The 19,874-nt window shown below is 39.1% G+C and overlaps 1 protein-coding gene across 1 annotated transcript in view; it reads right to left on the reverse strand.

The window, feature by feature from the left end:
* Positions 1-19,874, reverse strand: part of shroom4 (shroom family member 4) — a 68,488-nt gene that overhangs the window by 38,059 nt on the left and 10,555 nt on the right. Inside the window, exon 2 of the mRNA XM_062994196.1 lies at positions 253-404. Coding sequence (XP_062850266.1) covers positions 253-404 — 152 coding nt within the window. The remainder of the gene's footprint in view (positions 1-252; positions 405-19,874) is intronic.

Raw genomic sequence — 19,874 nt, forward strand, 5'->3', positions numbered from 1 at the left:
TGTCTGCCCAGCTCTACTGACGTCAGATCATATCAGCCCAGCTAAAGCAAATACCACAGAGGGAGGCAACTTCCATCTATCTTTTTAAATGTTTCTTTTACCCTCTTCTTTGTTAAAGGTCATAGCAATGATGTCATCTTTATCATTACAGCATTCACTTTCCTTCCTTTGGTCTTACTCCTCTAAAGGAACCGAGTGTGACCTGGAAGTAACCAGAGTGTGTGCGTTTGTGTATAGAGTGTATAAAAGTACCTGCGAACAACAATCTTGAGGACCCTGTAGGAACCTTTGATGAGAATAAGAGCTTCCTGGCGTGAGCCGTAGAGTGCAGAGCCGTTGATGTTGACCAGTTCGTCACCCACTCTCAACTTCTTACACTCGGCTGCCTTCCCTCCTTCCTCTATCTATATGAGACATATATTAAAAGAAAGATAGTGAGGTTAAAGGTTAACTTCTACTCACGCATATATACTTTGTCTTATAGGAGTATTTGCAAATTGAGGTCAAAAGTTGACTAAAGACCTATTTTTTGTCACAGTCACAAAAACAACAAGGGCACAGTAAGGTAAAACTCTTTAATCACAGAGTAAAAAAGGCAGAACTACACAGGCGCTACACACTAAGAACAGACTTCCAGAGGATGCCTGTCATTCTGGCCATATTTTCCTTTTTACTCTATCTGTGATGCAGTACAGAGGAGTCAAAGGCTAAATATACATCCTAAACTGTAAACATATAATTCTCGCAACTCCCATTATGGATAATGCAGCTAAAATTTCTCATAAATTTTTAAACAAAGACGCAATTGAAACCCTCACATAGTCATGAATGATAACGATCACTATCAAACGGAGGGATGAGTAAAGGCACAAATTGTCACAAAATAGTTGTGGATTATTCATATGAGCATATGTTCATATTTCTTACCATAACAGATTTTTTTGTTTGTTTATTTGGATTGTAACGTCATGTTTTACACTCTTTGGTTACATTCATGACAGAAGAGGTAGTTACTTGTTACACAAGATTCATCAGTTCACAAGGTTATATCGATCACAGTCATGGACAATTTTGTATCTCCAGTTCACCTCACTTGTATGTCTTTGGACTGTGGGAGGAAACCGGAGCACCGGGGGAAAATCCACGCAGACACGGGGAGAACATGCAAACTCCACACAGAAAGGACCCGGACCAACCCACCTGGGGATTGAACCCAGGATCTTCTTGCTGTGAGGCGACAGTGCTACCCACTTAGCCACTGTAGAGCTTTGGGCTATCAACTGAAGCGTTGAGAGTTCGAATCCCAGTTCTGCCATGCAGCCACTGTTGGGCCCTTGAGCAAGGCCCTTAACCCTGTCTGCTCCAGGGGCGCCGTACGATGGCTGACACTGCGCTCTGATATGTGAAGAAATAATTTTGTTGTACTGTATTTCTATTGTGTACATTGTATTTCTACAGTGCCAGGTTTGTGTGATGTAAAAAAGTGAGACCAAGATGAATAATTTTAGATCTTTTGCATCTTAATGTGACATTTAATCTGTGCAATGAAAAAAAACCCTAAAAACTACACCTTTAAACTAATACTTTGTTAAAGCATCTTCTGATTGTATGACTGCATTCGATCGTTTTAGGGTAGGAGTCTGTATGAGGGTAGTATGGCACATGAATACGGGAGATTGTTGTCACATATAGAACACAATCAGTACCTTTCAGAAATTCCAGAAGGTCTTTTAATGTTGCACACATTGTTTTCGGTAAAAGATAATCAATAGCTTGCAGCTGAAATGTGTTCTTCTGGCCTTGAAGTAGTACTATCTGCTCAGGTGATATGGTCGTAGGGACGTTTACATAACGTTTATTCATTAGCCTTAATACGGCCTTGGCCAGGTGTTGGTATCAAAGTGCCACTTTTTTACTTCACAGCATACAGAAAACTTAACCTGTGTCTTTTACTTTAGACATGATCCACTTCTAAAGACTCATATGGTTTGGTACTTTGGAATTAGACTGGCCTCTTGAAGTATCCAGCTTTTTTTGGATTGCTGATGTCACTTACCAACTTGAGTCAGCGTAGTGCAATTTGAGTTGGTTAGTCAAACAGCTGGTCAGACAAAGTTTACCTCAGCACCAAACCAAACCACCCGAAATCATGCCAGGAGGTGGACTGACAACAATCGTATGTGTAATGCACCGAGATTAATGGTGTGCAAAACCCAATGTTTCTAGGCTGGACTTACCACAGCTCTTATCAACATAAAATATCTAGAAGTATAAAAAAGTGTAAAAAAAAAATGAATGAGAGGTACTCTGTCCCACATGTCGGCCAAGTAACTTTTACCCCAAGAGTTTACCCCAAAATACCTTGGTATTAAAGTGTTTCCAAATAAAACAGATTTAATAGATCAGTAAACTCATATAATAGCTACATTGCTTTTATTCTACTTTTTATATGACCATAACATTTGGGATAGCCACAATACACTGCAGTCATGACTTCCACAAGATCTTCTGACTCAACAGCAAGCAACTGGAAAAAGGCTCTACATTGTTTTATACACTAAATCACACTTCTGTTCCTTTAGTCTTATCTGGTATCAAACACCAACTCCTCTCATCAGAGACATGGCAAATACCAGACTGCTCACTAAATCAAATATCACGCATTACTGAGAACACTGGGAACTGTGCCACAAAACACAAGGTCAGAGGAAAGACAAGGAAGTACATTTGTTGCAAACCATTCTATATAATCAAGGATTTATACACATCCTGTTGTACTGTGTAACAAGTTATAAACCAAGCATATTGAAATTTGACACAAATCAATTCAGCTTTGCTTTTGTGTAAGTCTATATGCACAATCTCACTATGATGAGTACCATATGTCTGTAGCTCGGTTATGTATGTCACTTCATCCCTCTCCATTTTTCTTTTGTTTCTGCTCAAAGGTTGTAAAACTGGAAACATTTAGAACCCCATTTGGTGACATGGGTTAACAGTTGGAGGTATGTGAATTCCCACAGAGAAAAATGGGACTAGAGAACAGAATGGTGCTGGTTCATTCTCCACCACCACCAAGTTTCCACTATTGGGTCCCTGTGATGGATCCCTTAACCCCAAGTTGCTTGCATTGTATTCAGTCACAACTGGAAGTCGCTTTGGATAAAAGCGTCTGCTAAATGCCATAAATGTAGATAAAGGCTTGTAAACACACCAAGAGGCTCTTGTACCCGTATGTGATACTTCCTGAACATTTTATGTGCTGGACCCCTTGCCTCACCACAGCCTGTCACCCTACAATTTTTGTTGTATATAGCTGTAGCTCTTATTTTCATTATACATTTAATTAGACTGAACTGTAAATAGTAAAATTATTGAATATTATTAGTAGTAGATGAACATCTGAGCTTTGGAGTAGAGACACTTTGTACCTGAAAGCATTACCAATTGATAATAATAAAAAAGGGAGGCTTTAACAATTATTGACATAATCAATACACAAAATATTGGCAATAGTTTGCATTATTATTTGACATGTTTTTGACATGTTTTGTACTGAATCAGACTTGCAGATTTCTGAGCCAGGACGTTACTTGCCTTCATTCACTTGTTGCATGTTGAATCCAAAAGGATTTCCTCAAAAATCCTCCTTTGTTTGTATAGGGTACAATAATAACAGCTTTTACAGAGCTCAATAGACCAACCAAATGCCCCCACAATGTCATATTGTAATAAAATGGAACTTTTCTATTTCGTTAGCACTAAACTAACTACCGAGGGTTTATAGACTGTCTATATTCAACTCTAACTCATATGGAGTTGCAAGCTGTCACTAGTGCCAAACGTTTATGTATTTCTACCATTTTTATGGTAACATCTGGTCTTTACAAAAAGCTAAATAAATGACCAAAGACACAAAGTGGTCTCTCTGTAACACAGACATACACACATACTTCACCCTCTCCTCCCATAGTAATTGAAAGCCTCTCTGCAGCTATCTAAATAAACACATAAGTGTTGTTCAGGCTGTGGTTGTGTGGGAGCCTCTGCACATTGTAGAAATATTTTTGCTGAAGAATCACCAGACATAAAAGAGAGACGAAGCTCTGAATCCTGCTTGGACAAAGCAAACTCAAAGCCAGGTGATTTGGTTTATGTTTTATGGTTCTTAGTAGAACTCTGATGCACAACATTTACTTTTTTTAAATGCTTTATGGTCTACATGCCTTGTTTCAATTGTGCACCCTCTTGTATAGTTTTCAAAATCCTCACTTTTCGATACAAATACAATACCTATACAAGCTAGGGCAAGCCGTAGCCTAGTGGTTAAGGTACTGGACTAGTAATCAGAAGGTCACTGGTTCAAGCCTCATATCTGCCAGGTTGCTGCTGTTGGGCCCTTGAGCAAGGCCCTTAACCCTCAGTTGCTCAGACTGTATACTGTAACTGTAATGTAAGTCGCTTTGGATAAAAGCGTCAGCTAAATGCCGAAAATGTCAATGTAAATGTACAAGTCCTTGACATTAAAAACAATAAGAAATTCTAAACCAGCCTTGTAAAATAAAACAATACATGGAAAGGAAGCCCCAAATTTGAACCATTCTATATATATTTATATATTTTATATAATAAATATACAATCAAAAGTAGGGGCACTCGGTGGCGCAGCAGTAAATTACACTAGCCTGTGATCCAGGGTTTAAATTCCCAGTGCTATCAGCCAGTCAGCATCTACATACATGATTGGCTATGTCTGGGGGTAGCACTTTAACCTCTACACATGTGGATCTGTTTGTAAAGTGTTTTTACAAAGTTTTTGTAAACCCTCCAAAATAGTGGGGACAGGGGTAAAATAGGAGTTTATAGAATATTCAGGTTACAGCGTTCAACAATAGGTGAACTGGTAAAAGACAAAGGAATCATGATTGCGGATGAAAGAAGGATCCTCCATCCATACAAGCAATGATGGATCGTGGCTCACCAAGTTGAGCCAAACTTTAGGGAAAACAAACAAAGAGAAAGCCGTACATTAATTCTATGCAGAAACACCTGAGTCCTCAGGGCCCAAGCTCATGATTCAGCTTGTTTTAGTAAAAAAACAGATCTTGCTTTGCCTTAGATGCCAAAGATGAAAAGGACCATCCACACTGTTATCAGTGAAAGGCGCAAAAGCCAACATCTGTCATGGTATGGGAAATCCACCATTGACCATAGCATGGATGACTTGCATATGACTTGCATAAGGTACCACTGACGTCGAGGTGTATACTGGGGTTTTAGAGACACATGCTGCCATCAAAACAACATCATTTCCCAGAAAGTCCATAATTATTTCAACAAGATGATGCCAGGTCAACTGCGTGGCTTTGTAGTTACAGAAAGCGTGGGCTTGACTGGCCTGTCTGCAGTCCAGATCTGTCTTCTATTGAAAATGCATGGTGAAGCATGAAGAGGAAAATCAGATGACAGTGACCATAGACTGTAGAACAGCTGAAGAATGGACAAAAAGTCCACTTGCAAAACTGCAACAATTAGTATCGTTGGTTCTCAAAGCATTAAAAAGTCCAATTAATGGGAAGGGTTACTTCTCACCTGTGGTAATGTGGAATTTTGTTTGAATTGTTTTAGGTATAAGTCAGTTTTAAATGGTTACAGCTGCATGTTACTAATACATGTTAAGAATTTTTAATCCATTATGAATTACTTACATTTATGAATATTTGTCCATCCCTAGAGGCTTAATTTATGGGTCTCTGTTTTATTTTAAGGCCTTTGTTTGAAGTGAACTGGTTTCTGGCTGTAGGAATTTCTCTTTCTTTATCTTTATTGTTCTGATAACTATGAAAGGAATTCAGCTATGATCAAAACTATTGTATTATTCCAGTAAAAGCCTCTTTTTTTACTTTTTTCCTCATAAGGCAATATTCAGGAGTTAAAATGGATTACTTTGCACCTGGAGTATCCAGATGTTAGACAGCACTTCTCTGAAGAAAATCCAGGCACACACCATTATAAATACTCAAATGTGAATGAATTTTCATCTGCATAATGGAATGCCTGCTTCACTTCCCAGAGCTATTCTGGGTTTGCCAAAGTTCTATAAATCTGCTGCTTCATGCCTATGAACACAGTTATAAATAAATGAAATTATACATTTCTTTCCATATACCACCTTATTACAATAAAGGCACTATAGTGGGAAAATAGAATGGAAGTATGCCAGCACCCAATCCAAATTAAGATGTGTCATGCTATTGCCTGCAGTGAGAAAGTTATTGCACTTATGCTGGCAGTCACAGCAGTCAGGTGCCCCACTGTATGCGATAAATCACAATAATAGTGTTTCAGACTTACCTCATTTGGTTCCAAAGTGCTCAAAGACCGTGAAACAGAAGATCAAAAATGACAAGCGCACGCGTCTCTGTGATAGCTCCGGCATCTTCCGTCATTGCCTTTAATTATGATGTGAACTCAGTCCCCATTAATTACAGAATGTCAAGCATTTCTTTAAGGAACACAAAGAAATAGTTGCCACACTGCCACAATTCAGCACTAGCCTCTGAGGAGTTGTATGCTGCCACTGGTAAAGGCCACGAGTCTTACAAAGCTGCTAAATCTCCACCCTTCAGTCTTCATCTCTCCCTCCACCGTGTCCACCCACCACTACCTTACCTTCTTCTTTTCTTTCCCTCTCTCCTGAGGTCATGATCTCCTTGGAGGTTTGGCGATAAAAATAACTGTGGCGTCGTGCACTGCACGCACCACACCTATGTTCCACTGGGCCTCTTTCACTGTATTTGTGTGTGTGTATGTGTGTGTATGTGTTTGGCTTGGGCATGGGTACCAGCTAGTTTGTTCCACACTTCCCAGTGACCATAAGGAAACGATTTTACAAAGAAGGCCTTTGTAGAGACTGGAGTGGTTCTCCATCTTTTTCCATCCCCCTCCTTTCAGCCACCTCCCTCTGAAACCGCCACTCAATATGAGCCTTAAAAAAAAAAAAAAAGTAAATAAAAATAAATCTGCACCCCATTCCTCAAATGTGAGCTGGCAGACAGCAGTGTTGAGGAGGCAGATAGCACTGGTGGGAGAGCGCTGTTTGCAGGCTTTTAATTAATGTTTTTTTCTTTATAAAAACAAACTAAGGGAGGAATGGAGGCAATGAGTGAGAAGAGGAAACAAATGGCATCACTGTACCTCCTTTCCTGCCCCTCCTCAGCAAGATAAAATACACTCTCCGTTTCAGCCTTGGGAGGTGAGAGTAATCTCAAATTACCCGAACAAGGCTGGAAAATTATAAGTCCCTTGGTGGGAATAGTCTCACTACAATAAGTAGCTTTGAGAGGCCATTCTTAACAGGGTGGCTGCTGTACTGAAAAATGTGAACAAGCCCTGGGTGAGCGGGGGTTTGTTTATCGGGTGAAGATGGGGTGATACTGAATTTGTTCTAATTTTAGCCTAGGAGAGGGTAATATACAAAATCCCTAATCATTGTATATTGTACATTACTGACATACACCGAGTGAAAAGTTTATATAATATTTATATTGTACCCATTTGAAACATTCCATATTAAGCAGGTGAATTGGTTACAGATGAGGGAACCATGATTGGATATAAAAGGAGGATCCACCAAAGGCTCAGCCTTTACAAGCAATGATGAGTTGTGGCTTCACCAATCTTCATGAGTGAATTATCACTCAGTTTCAAAAAGAACATTGATCAATGCAATAATGCAAATCATTTAGGTATTTTACCATCTACAATACATAGTACTGCAGTACCTTGAAACTCAGTCAGTTGGCTCTGGGAGTGGCGAGTTTAAAAGGCATTGAGTTAAGGTATTTTTTCCATAAGGATGTATGGAAAACCTGTTAATGCATTCCATGGTCCCGTGGAACTGCATATATTTTAGGCTAATGTAAAATAATGGGGTTTTTTTTTACACTTATACACTGAAAATAATATAATATAAAACCACTTAAATTCAATGGAAAACAGGTAAAAAAAAACTGCACTTTACCTTTAATTATTAATTGTTTTCTTATGCTTTTTCAACAGCCAATCGTTGTTCATGCAGCTGCCCTGCCCAGTCGGAAAGGCAGAGCTGAGATTCGATACGATGTATTCGAAACCCCAACTCTGGTGCGCTAGCGTACTTTACCGCTGCACCACCTGAGCGGCTGTTTTCTTATGCTTCTTAATCGTGGAGATGCTAGATCTTGGAACACCGTATTCCATTCAGTAAAGGTGCATTCACGTGATAAGCGCTTATCATTAAAAAGCAGCGCAAAAGCTGATGTGCCGTTTTAGACTCTCTCTCAAAAAAAGTTGATTCTTACAATTTCTCAGCACCTTGAGCTATAACACAAGTTTAAAAGTGAAACAGTGAGGAAAATCCAGCTAAACACAGATACATGTAGAGCTTTTAGAGTGGATTTAACTGTTTTCTCACACAAATGCAGATTCGTCTTATATGCGCACTTTGATAACGTTTTACTGTTTTTCTTTTGTTTAAGAAACTGAACATGTTGAGTTTAAGGGAAACGTTGAGTTTAAGGGTACACATTTCTTGATGAAGGGCATTGAGTTTCAAAGATTTTGAGTTAAGGGGACGTTGATTTATAAGGTACTTATAAATTCATAAGGTACTTATGAATTGCATATGATTCAGCGAATCCAGAGACTTTTTTTTTTTTCAGATGGGATTTTGCCCACAGCAACTCTGATAAGTGAAGTCATAACCAAAGATAGATAAATTAATTCATTCATTCACTTCTTAAAGTAAGTATAAATATTAATGACACATTATACTAAGACATTTTAGGAAATTTAAAGTTGATTTAAATAACACAATACCTCTGAATCAACCTGAATCAATCCAGTAATAATTACAAAAATATTGTAATATTGAATCAAGTCTTAGTTGATTCCTACTTCCATATTTCACTAATAACAAAATAATCAGTTTCTAATCAGGTTCTTCTGGGTCTGGGAACAGCAGCACAGACAAAAGACGTAAAACTTTTTGTCAGCTGACTTTTTGTCTGTAGCAGTGCCGATCTGCCAGCTCACTTCTGTATGCGGACATGAAGAATGAGTTTGTTGTCTCCCAGTCTGAGCCCACTTGCTTAAGCCTGACTGGATGAGGTCAGCGTCTCTAACTGTCTATAAATAACAGGGAGTGCCAATCTCCGCCTGCCAGGCTCCCTGCCCACTATTGTGCCTTGGCTGGGCACATAAGGGCACTGTCCAGCTACACAGTCACATATAGGGCCTTAATCTATAGCTGGGCAGAAAACAGAAGGCAAACAGGAAAAGAAAATGATCCTTATTTTGGGAGCAGACCCCAGTTCATGGTCACTAGAAACAGGACAACAGATGATGATTGTTGCTGTGAAATTCACTCAGAAAGCATCTCATTTCAGGATATACTGGTAAAAGCAAAAAACAGCCAGATTTTATCCTTGTAAGGAGAAAAGTATTTGCTTGCTCACATTAATCTGAAAAAATGTTCTCAATGAATTGTAAAATTGGTTTCAACACTGCTGTTTGGAGCAATAATTCATGGATGTGTCCAACAGAGACCAACCCTGAAAAGCGCTGGGGAGAAAAGTATCCCAAGACTGCTGCTTTTAGACAAGTGGTTCTTTATCAATGTCTGTAATGATTTCCCCAGTAAGAAAATGATTAACTGAAAGGCAGCTAAGGCATGCAGGCCAGACATGAATCTCTAAGTGTGGATATTTCTGGGCATGTGTGAGAAATACCTTAAACATTGGCTGTTTTCTGTGAATCTATTGTGGTGGGATATATTAGGTTTTTGTTAGGCAGGATATTTTGTGTCATACGGTGATGATTTGTGATTGGTGAGAAGAAGAACGTTTCTGGGTACTGGCATTAGTACAACCCCAAATCAGAAAAAGTTGGGACAGTATGGAAAATGCCAATAAAATAAAAATGCAGTGTTCCTTACATTTACTTTGACTTTTATTTGATTGCAGACAGTTTAAACCTGAGATATTTCATGTTTTGTCTGCTCAACTTCATTTATATTTACATTTACATTTTTGGCATTTAGCAGACGCTTTTATCCAAAGAGACTTACAATTATGACTGAACATGATTTGAAGCAACTGAGGGTTAAGGGCCTTCCTCAGTGGCCCAACAGTGGCAACTTGGCAGTGGTGGGGCTTGAACCGGCAACCTTCTGATTACTAGTCCAGTACCTTAACCACTGAGCTATCACTGCCTTCATTTCATTTATTAATAAACATCCATTCCTGCATTTCAGGCCTGCAACACATTCCAAAAAAAGTTGGGATGGGGCAATTTAGGGCTAGTAATGAGGTGAAAAAACTAAATAATGATGTGATTCCAAACAGGTGATGTCAACAGGTGATTGTAATCATGGTTCGGTAAAAAAGCAGCATCCAGGAAAGGCTGAGTCTTTGATGAGCAAAGATGATCAGAGGATCTCCAGTTTGTCAACAAATGCGTGAGAAAATGATTCAAAAGTTTAAAAACAATGTACCTCAAAGAAAGATTTAAAGCACATCTGCATATTTCTCCCTCTACAGTGCATAATATCATTAAACCATTCAAGGAATCGGGAGGAATTTCAATGTGTAAAGTCCAAAGGCGCAAGCTTAAGCTGAACAAGAGACGGCACTGCATCAAGAACCGCCACTCAACAATAGCTGATATAACCACACGGGCAAGGGATTACTGTGGCAAACCTTTGTCAAGCACAACAATACAGAGGTACATGCACAAATGGCACTTAAAACAATGTTAACCATGTCCAGAAGCGACGTCAACTTCTCTGGGCTCAGAGGCATCTAGGATGGACCATCAATACAGTGGAAACGTGAATAGTGGTCAGATGAATCAGCATTCCAGGTCTTTTTTGGAAAAAATGGACACCGTGCGCTTGGCAAAGGTCATTTACACTTCTGTGATGGCAGCATTAATGCAGAAAAGTACACTGAGATCTTAGAGCAGCATATGCGGCCTTCAAGACATTTTTTTTTACCATTTTCCATGCTGTCCCAACTTTTTCTGATTTGGGGTTGTAATATACCAGTAGGTTCAAGTTGTGCTAGTAGAAACTAGTTGTGAGAGATAAGTAAAAACATCAAAACAAACCCAAATCCTTAGAAAGGGACTCCCATAGCACACAATTGAGCATGTATTTTTTGGGTGGTGGACCCCTCTGGGCATTGCAATGACACTAATGACCTGGTAGAGTGTTGTACTGGTTTTAGTACATTGACTGCAGCTGCATATCTGGCTTTTTTAATACTGTTTACAGGCCTCTAACTGGCCTCTTTCATAGGCGCACACTGTGCACACGCTATGGTGGTACAGTTAGAGACTACAGCAACAAAATTTCATAGTCACAGCTCAAGAGACTCAATAAATATTCACATCAAACATCAGAAAAGAAGAAGAATGTAAACAAAGTGGCTGAATGTGGCATAGTTGTTGGTACCAGACGTTGGTCTGAGTATGTCTGAAACTGCCGATCTTCTTAGATTTTAATACAAGTCTGTAGAGTTTACAGAAAACTATGCAAAAGAGGGAAAACATATGGTAAGCAGCAGTTCTGCGGCTGAAACCCCTTGATGAGAGAGGTCAGTGGAGAATGGACGGACTGGTTAAAGCTGACAAGAAAAGGCTACTGTAATTCAGCTGACCACTCCTTACAACCACATAGCATCAGCATACACAACATGTCAACCCTATGGTAAATGGGCTACAAGGGGAACCACATCTGGTTTCACTCATGTCAGCCAAAAGCTACAGTTGGCACAGGGTCCAACACCTTGTGAAATTCATGCTACAAAAAAAAACAAGACTCTATAATGCTGATTAGTATGGTGTTATGTATTATGCTAATACTGTATGCTAACAATAGGCTGCAGATGTTTTTTTGTTTGTTTTTGTAGTTTAAAAATGCAGTGTGTATCTTGAGTCATATCCACAAATGTATTCAGATTGTTTCATTACTTCTTTGTAGAAGTCCCTGTTGGCAGCAATTACAGCTTCAGGTCTTTTTTCTTTTTTGTCTCTCCAAGCTTTGCACATCTGGATTTCCAACATTTATCCGATTCTTCATGGCAGATCCTCTCAAGCTCTATCAGACTGGATGGCAAGTGTCTATGAAGTGCCATCTTCAGATCTGTGCAAAGATGTTCCATAGATTTTGTGCTTTTATTTAGCCAGAGATTTCAGAGAAAGCTTAACTTAATCCGTTGTTGTTTTGGCTCTTGAAAGGAGTTTTGTGTTCTTTGGCTGCTTTTTTCCATTTCACAATTCTTACCTTCGTCACTGCCGCTGAAAAGAGCCCCATAGCATGACGCTAAAAGCACTATGGTTCACCTTAGGGATGGTATTCGCCAGATGATGTGCTTTGCCTGTATTTCACCAGACATATTGCTTGCCTTTTTGCCCAGAGATTTACATTTTCTCTCATCAGACCAAATAAACTTGCCATTACATAGCATTTAGCTAGCAAACTGCAGAGATGGCTGACCATCCAGTTGGTTCTTCCATTTCTAAACAGGAGTGACTGCTGGGTTCTTTCCTACTTCCAAGACCAAGGTCATCCTTGCAACTCTTGGGAAGGTTCAAGGTTGTGTCAAGCTTGTTCCATTTAAAAATAATTGAGACCATCCTGGTCCTGGGAACAATCAAAGCATTAGATACTGTTATATATCCTGTACCTTGCAGCAATATGATCAGAGAGACCCACAGACAGTGGTTTCTGTCCTGACAATGTGATGGAGGGCCCTTATAGATCCAGGTATGTACCTTTCCAAATTATATTCAATAAACTCAGATCACAATGGGAGGATTCCAAATGAGTTCTAGACACATCTAAGGATTTTTAAAGCAAACAGAATTAAACTGACCACAATTTGATATGCCACAGAAAAAATGCCTGAATACTTTCGTGAATAGAAACATTTATAAAACTCTAAAAACACATTTTTTTGTTTTATTTATTTAATTCGATTCTATTTCATATATATTTTTTTTGTTTTACGCCGTGTTTACCAATGGTTATATTCACGGCGGGAAAGGGTGGGTAATTATTATATCAGTCTATAGCCCTTGTCAAGCGTTGTTTTAGTATGTTGTTTTATATGCGTTCTTTCTTTCTCCTTATGGGTGATTAAGTGTAGACTGATGGGTAAACATTCATTTGTGCCATTTCTTGTTTTTAAGGAGAAAAGTCAACATGTAAAAGTCTTTTCACATTTTTTTATTTACATATTTATTACAGTAGCTTTGGGTAAATTAAATGTGTGACTCTAGAAAAAAATCAAATCAGAGCAATGCCATGTATGAGCTATTGGTACAGCTGGCCAGGCTTGTTTTTACACGGCCATGCTTTAGTTCCAGTTCTCCTGTGTGCAGTTAGATGTCGATATTGATATATCCATGAAATGGTGATATCAGCCAGGCTTTACTGGCTAACATAAAATATGTAGGTATGTAGATGTCAGACTACACAATGCTAAACATCTTTACTGAGAGGAAGCCTAATCTGTTTCCAGGATGTGTGTGTGTGTGTGTCACATGACAGCCAATGATTAACACATGCAACATCTGTTGCTATTATATAGCATGCTCCCTGGGAGCAGACTCATCTCTCTCTTTTTCTATCAAGTATTCTGTCTTCATTTACTTTATTGAATAGAATATTTCATATATTCATTTATTTATACAGCGAGTTTTTATTGTATGATTTATTACAGATAAAACACACTTTGTTTTAATGTAATGGCATATAGTAAAAGAAATATGATTGTTAACTAAAAGCCTTCACTGTCACAGAGCTGAAATAAAGGATGGCTTTTTCCTCACAGGGGGTTTGAATGTGCTGGCTTTGAACAAAAATATGAATAAAGAGCTGAGGAACATAGAAAGTGTGTGTGATGCTCAACCAGTCAGTGTTTTCAGGTAAGTATTTAAGTCACACCTACAGCTAGGGTAAAAGGTTTTCATACACTTGTGACAAAACTTATTAATAATACTTTGTATACATGTTCTTTCAGTCTTCTTTACTTTGATAAGCTTTCTGATGGCCATTTAAAAGCTTCTGGTATAATTTTACACGAACTGGATTTGTCGGTACAATCAGCATTCTACCTGATGGGTTGACTTCCAAACTATAGGAATGCCATTCCAAAACCGGACATGTTTTGACATGTGTTTTTGGTCATTGTTTTGATGAAACAACCACAGGTTTAAAGGTTTAAATAGGCCATATCACAAATTGGGCTCTCTTCTCTTCCCAAGTGCTTACTGTTTCATGAATGTTTCATCCATAATCAGTTTTCAAGGAGTTGTAGAAAATCTTCTACACTTTCTTTCTGTAGTGTATACGGCTCGGTCTAGTGGGTGCAGTTAAACAAATCTGTTTATATGGCCAGAAAAGCCAAAAGCTGTTGACAGTCATAATCACTAACAAGAAATTAAGATGTCTTGCTAATGGAAAGCCAAGTTAAATTACATTTTAGAACTTTTTACAGCATTAAATTAATTGGAACTTTGAACAATAAATGTATGAAAGTTAAAAAAAATTTATTTTCATTAACCACTTTGTCCCAGTGAGGATTGTGGCGGGTGCAGTGCGGTTCCACCGGAAAACAATGGGCGCAAGGCGGGAATACCCTGGGCCAGGTGCCAATCCATCACAGGGCTTCGGCCATATTATCATGGTATAATATTTATTTTAGAAAGGTGGCTAAAAAGGTATGTTATATTTTCCCCATCAGTCAAGGAGATAAGAAGCACAGATCTGTGACAGTCCACAGTTCAGTTCCATGAAATAAATGGTAAAGCTAAATCTCTACCTGTACACTTTTTAAAAAGTACTAAATGTACTGCTTATGTAGTCTTTGTTCTTTCCATGCTGAAAAAGTACAAAAATTACAAAAATGTATTATCTATCTTACAAAATGCAAACGAGTACTTTTCTAAAATTATAGAAACCAAAAAGTACCAAAGATGTACCCCTGAGTGCACCACCTCAGTGTCAGGAAACAGTCCATTTCAGTATCTCTATTTGTGACAGTATAGATACATTTCTATTGTCAGGCAGTATATATTGTCATACTGACCAGCCCTCTTGCATATAGTTCATGACTTGTGTTATGTAATGTTTTTTGTTTTTTATTTAGACTATTTCAATAAAACATTGAATGTTGCTCATGGGCAAAACAGAACAGCTGTAATGTACACCAGTAATGCCTACTCATTAGTAAGTGACAGATGAGGGCTAGATGGCAGAGATCAATGATCTTTCCTCTTAATCACAAGCATATGTGAGTTTGTGCATGAAAAGAGGCAGTTAGCACCCTCCTTCAAGCTTGTTAATCTAACCCACTAACAATACAAGAGCTTCAGTTCAGAAAGACAATGTAGCTGGCTGCACATGTCCTAAAGGAAGCACATTCCAGCCTTCACCCTCTTAGTAGTGTGATCGTAGGGTAGGTCTACCCTTATTGGAGATTCAGGTAGTGAATTAGAACTGGCAACAATTAAACAGGAAAAAATGTGTAAGAGGAAAGAACGGAACTTTGCATTTAAAGTTATCAACCTAGATTTTGATTATTTTAGTTTTCAATAACTCCTTTATCCAAAGCGACTTACAGCTGAAACTGTAACACTGCAAGCAACGGAGAGTTTGGGGCCTTGCTTAAGGGCCCAAAAGAGGCAACCTGGCAGATGTGGGGCTTGAAGCTTGAACCTGTGACCTTTCAGTTACTAGTCCTGTACTTTAACCGCTGAGCTACCACTGCCCTTAAGGTTAATTACTAATCCAATGATATTTGGAAGATCCATAGGTAAACAATGTGAAGAAGCAATGGACATTCCTTCAGAGTAACAAACCCAAACCTAAGGCAAATAAAAGCACAACCTGCATTGACATATTTTTCTACTTTTCAGTGTAGCATAACATTAGTGCTCACGTGCATATAAATTAGATTTCATGTATGTGTTTAGACATATTCAACATGGAAATTATTACCAAATAGCACAGAGGAATGTCTTTCAGCATATAGAATTATATTCAGAGTTTCTCACTCTCTCCCTCACACACACAGGGTTGGGGTTAGCCCCTATCAAAAGCAGAGTCACTATGGTAACCCCATGCCACAGGGTTTAAAATGTGCCAGTGGTCAGAGCTCAATAAAGACTTGCAGCTGCAGAAGGAATCCAACATTCACTCCTTTACTTCACCAGAAGTATCCACATTTTCACCACATGCTTTTCTTATGCTTCATACATATCTTTCAAAACTTTCAACCCAAATCAGTTCAACAACACATATTTGTAAATATTGCAGAAATTAGTTTAATTACTAAGTATATAAAAAGTAAAAATCACCAACTTATTTTGTCATACTATTTTTCCATTTAGAACAACTGTGCTTATCCATAAAAGTTCTGTGTGGTCAACTCGGATTGTAAACTTGGCAAAAACAGGTTTCACTGATAGTTTCATTATACACCCACTTGTCCTTGGTGTTTTTGGTGTATACAAGCTTAATGTGCTGTTTATTTATCAGTACTTTCAGTTAATTATTAATATCATCAATAATAATTAAGAAAATAATAGCAACATCTACAATAATCATAATAATAATCAATCATCTTGGATTCAGAGTCTATACCAGTAGCACTGGTACAGAATGGGACGCTATTTAAGCAGCAATGCTCCCTGGACAGATCAAAGAGCATCACTAACTCCTTGGTGTCAAAACTGTGTTGACAGCTGACGTTCTTTAATTCTATAGTTTGATTTTAACAAAAAAGCCATTTGTATACCTCTACCATGCTGAATATTACTTTTTTTTAATTTTTTTATTCACTAGTCATTGTAATTGCTTGTGTAACACTTTTCTTACACAAGTAAACTGGGGCCAGATGCAACCTTCCTCGACCTTTGTCCCGTTCGGTTGCGGGGTCGGCTCTCGGCGGATCATGATCCGCATTGATTTGGCACAATTTTTACGCCGGATGCCCTTCCTGACACAACCCTCCCTATTTTATCCGGGCTTGGGACCGGCACCACAATTTCCCTTCGGGGATTAATAAAGTACTCAATCAATCAATCACTACAATGCACTGGTTTGTGCATCTAGCGGCTAGGTATCTATAGGACAATTCAGTGTTTTCCAATTAGCCTGGTGGTATGTTTTTGGACTGTGGGAAGAAACCGGAGCACCCGGAGAAAACCCACGCGGACACGGGGAGAACATGCAAACTCCACACAGAAAGGACCCGGACGGCCCCACCTGGGGATCGAACCCAGGACCTTTTTGCTGTGAGGCCACAGTGCTACCCACTAAGCCACCGTGCCACCCTAAGTGCTTTATACACAACTAAAGCAATTCATCAAGTACATTCAACTGAAAAGGACAGTTAGCACCTCCAAATATATTAGTGTATTACACTACAATACTCATTCTCTCTCGCTCTCTCTCTCTCTCTCTCTCTCCCAATTCAATTAATTCTCTCTCACTCACACATATAAACACACAAATATACACATGTAAGCAGACACAAGCACATAGAAGCAGTGGTACATTAGAAAACCTGTCAAATACACACAAATACACAAATGTGGTGCTATTTTAAGGACTGAACAACCAAATTTGTGGCTCTTTTTGATTTAGTTAACTCTCAAACTGGGATAAAACTACCACTGGTGGTGCTTGAAGCTTTTTTCCTATGTGGTGCTCCACAAAAGTAATACATACTTAAATATTTGAATAACTTCACAACAATCTTAATTCACACATACGGTTTATCACCTGGAGAGCTTTAAGGCTGCATTTACATTATATGGGTTTCGTTCACTGTGAGGCTGGGTGTATATTCACGCTTACTGCGGTGTTTGAACCTTTCACATAATATGCGGTGAAACCACTTTTTACAGACTATGCGACTGAGCGGCAAGCTCACAACATTAAGTGAAAGTATTGACAGTTTTTCACTTGTATTTAAAAAGAAATCCCATACAATGGTCGTCATTTAATATGTTATATGTGATAAAGTTTTAAACAAGGAAATGGGATCATTAATCTTTATTGTTTCAAAAAGCACATTAAATCTTAAAGATCTACGAAGCCACAACAAACTATTCTGGGATTAGTTAACATCGGATTGATTCTGAAATTGCAAACCCAGTCTTATTTCACAGCTCACTAGCTGCCATGTCCTATGTTTCTCACAATGCCATGGTTAAAATTTAGGGTTGGATCCAACAGTACAGCATTTTGTAAAACAGTGAGAATCAGTTAATCTCTGATTTGTCTGTGCTTCATTTCAGACTACATTCCATAAACAATTTAGATTGAACTTTGAGCGCAGCAACAAGCAAGACAAAACAAGCGTCAAAACGGTAAATCTGAGAGGAAACAATGGCACAGTCAGCGCAAAAAACAGTTTGCTGCTTTGACTGTAACAGCATCATGATGCTGGTTGTGATTAATAAGACATTTGAACCAGCTAACACTACTAGTAGTAGCTTTTTTTTCTTTAATTTATGCATTTTCTCCGTTTTTCTCCCGATATAGCGTAGCCAATTACTCCTCCGCGGCTGGGTATCCGGTTGCATTTAGGGAGGGTATATTTGCCTGCTCCCTCAACCCCTTCTTTTTCACCCATGCCTTGGTGGATTAGGCTCCTCTACTTCTGCATAGACACCTCAGTCTGCTAACCAGTGTCCTTACACAGCATTGGAAGACCCCACCCACTTAGTCTGGTCTTTTCCCACCCAGCAGACTCATGGCCAATTTTGTCTGCTGCAGGCACTGCCAACTGTGGCCACTAGATGGCGACCGGTAGCAGAGCTGAGATTCGAACTGGGGTGTTTAGAATCTTAAGAGCTGGTGTGCTAGCAGAATGTGCCGCCACGCCACCTGGGCTACTAGTAGTAATTAAGGAATTTTAAAAATGATTCACCTCAAGAAACGTCTATAAATGTTTCTCAAAGCTAATTAACCAAAGTATGTCAGTTGGACACTTATTCTTAAAAAATAATCACACTTTTACATGCTAGGCCCATATTCATTTAGTCATATAGGTCAGTGCATGCTCATGATTAGTGAATTTATCAAGATTATAAGAGGTGACTCCTAACCACTGTTATCCTCTCAGCACCAAAATGAGAGTGGGTGAGGAGCAGGGCACTGAGAGCAGCCACCGCCCCCCATCCCAAACAGTGTCTTTGTTTATAAACTGGGGCTTAAGCTACTGGCTCACAGCACAACCTGACAATACACACCGACATCTGCAATACGCCCAGTGCTTCCTTAAAGCTTCGTTTATCCATCCCACTCACCCGAAACCCTCCCCCCCCCCCGACTTAAAGCACAAGCACACACATGCACGCACAGACTTTATCTTCAATCTCCCTGACCACAACAAAAGCTTATCAGAGTTTTTTCAGATATTTCGGGTCAGTTTTGTCATTTAAAAGCCCTTATCCTTGAGCACATGACTACAGTAGAGACGGGAAAGTTCAGGTTGGGCATGGGAGCGGGGGTAACACAAAGCACAGACACGAATGGCATTCAGGGTGAAAATCCAGTAAATTCCGTACACAAAGTAAAGGAGAGCGCAAAGTGGAATCAGTGGCGGTCAAGCAGAGTCAGGAGCAAAAAGGGTGAGTTAAGATGAGAAGGAGGGAAGTTAAAAGAGACAGGCAATGTGAGAATCGTTGACAAAGCCTCTTATTGAAGACTTTAGCCAGAAAAATGAGTGTGAGTTCGAACTCAGTGAGACAAATAGTGTTGAAGCCTGGCAGAGACTAAGGTCCCATTGTGCTGCTGGACTCTTTAAAGTAAAACA

Source organism: Trichomycterus rosablanca, chromosome 4 (assembly GCF_030014385.1).
Source record: "Trichomycterus rosablanca isolate fTriRos1 chromosome 4, fTriRos1.hap1, whole genome shotgun sequence".
NCBI classification, from domain to species: domain Eukaryota; kingdom Metazoa; phylum Chordata; class Actinopteri; order Siluriformes; family Trichomycteridae; genus Trichomycterus; species Trichomycterus rosablanca.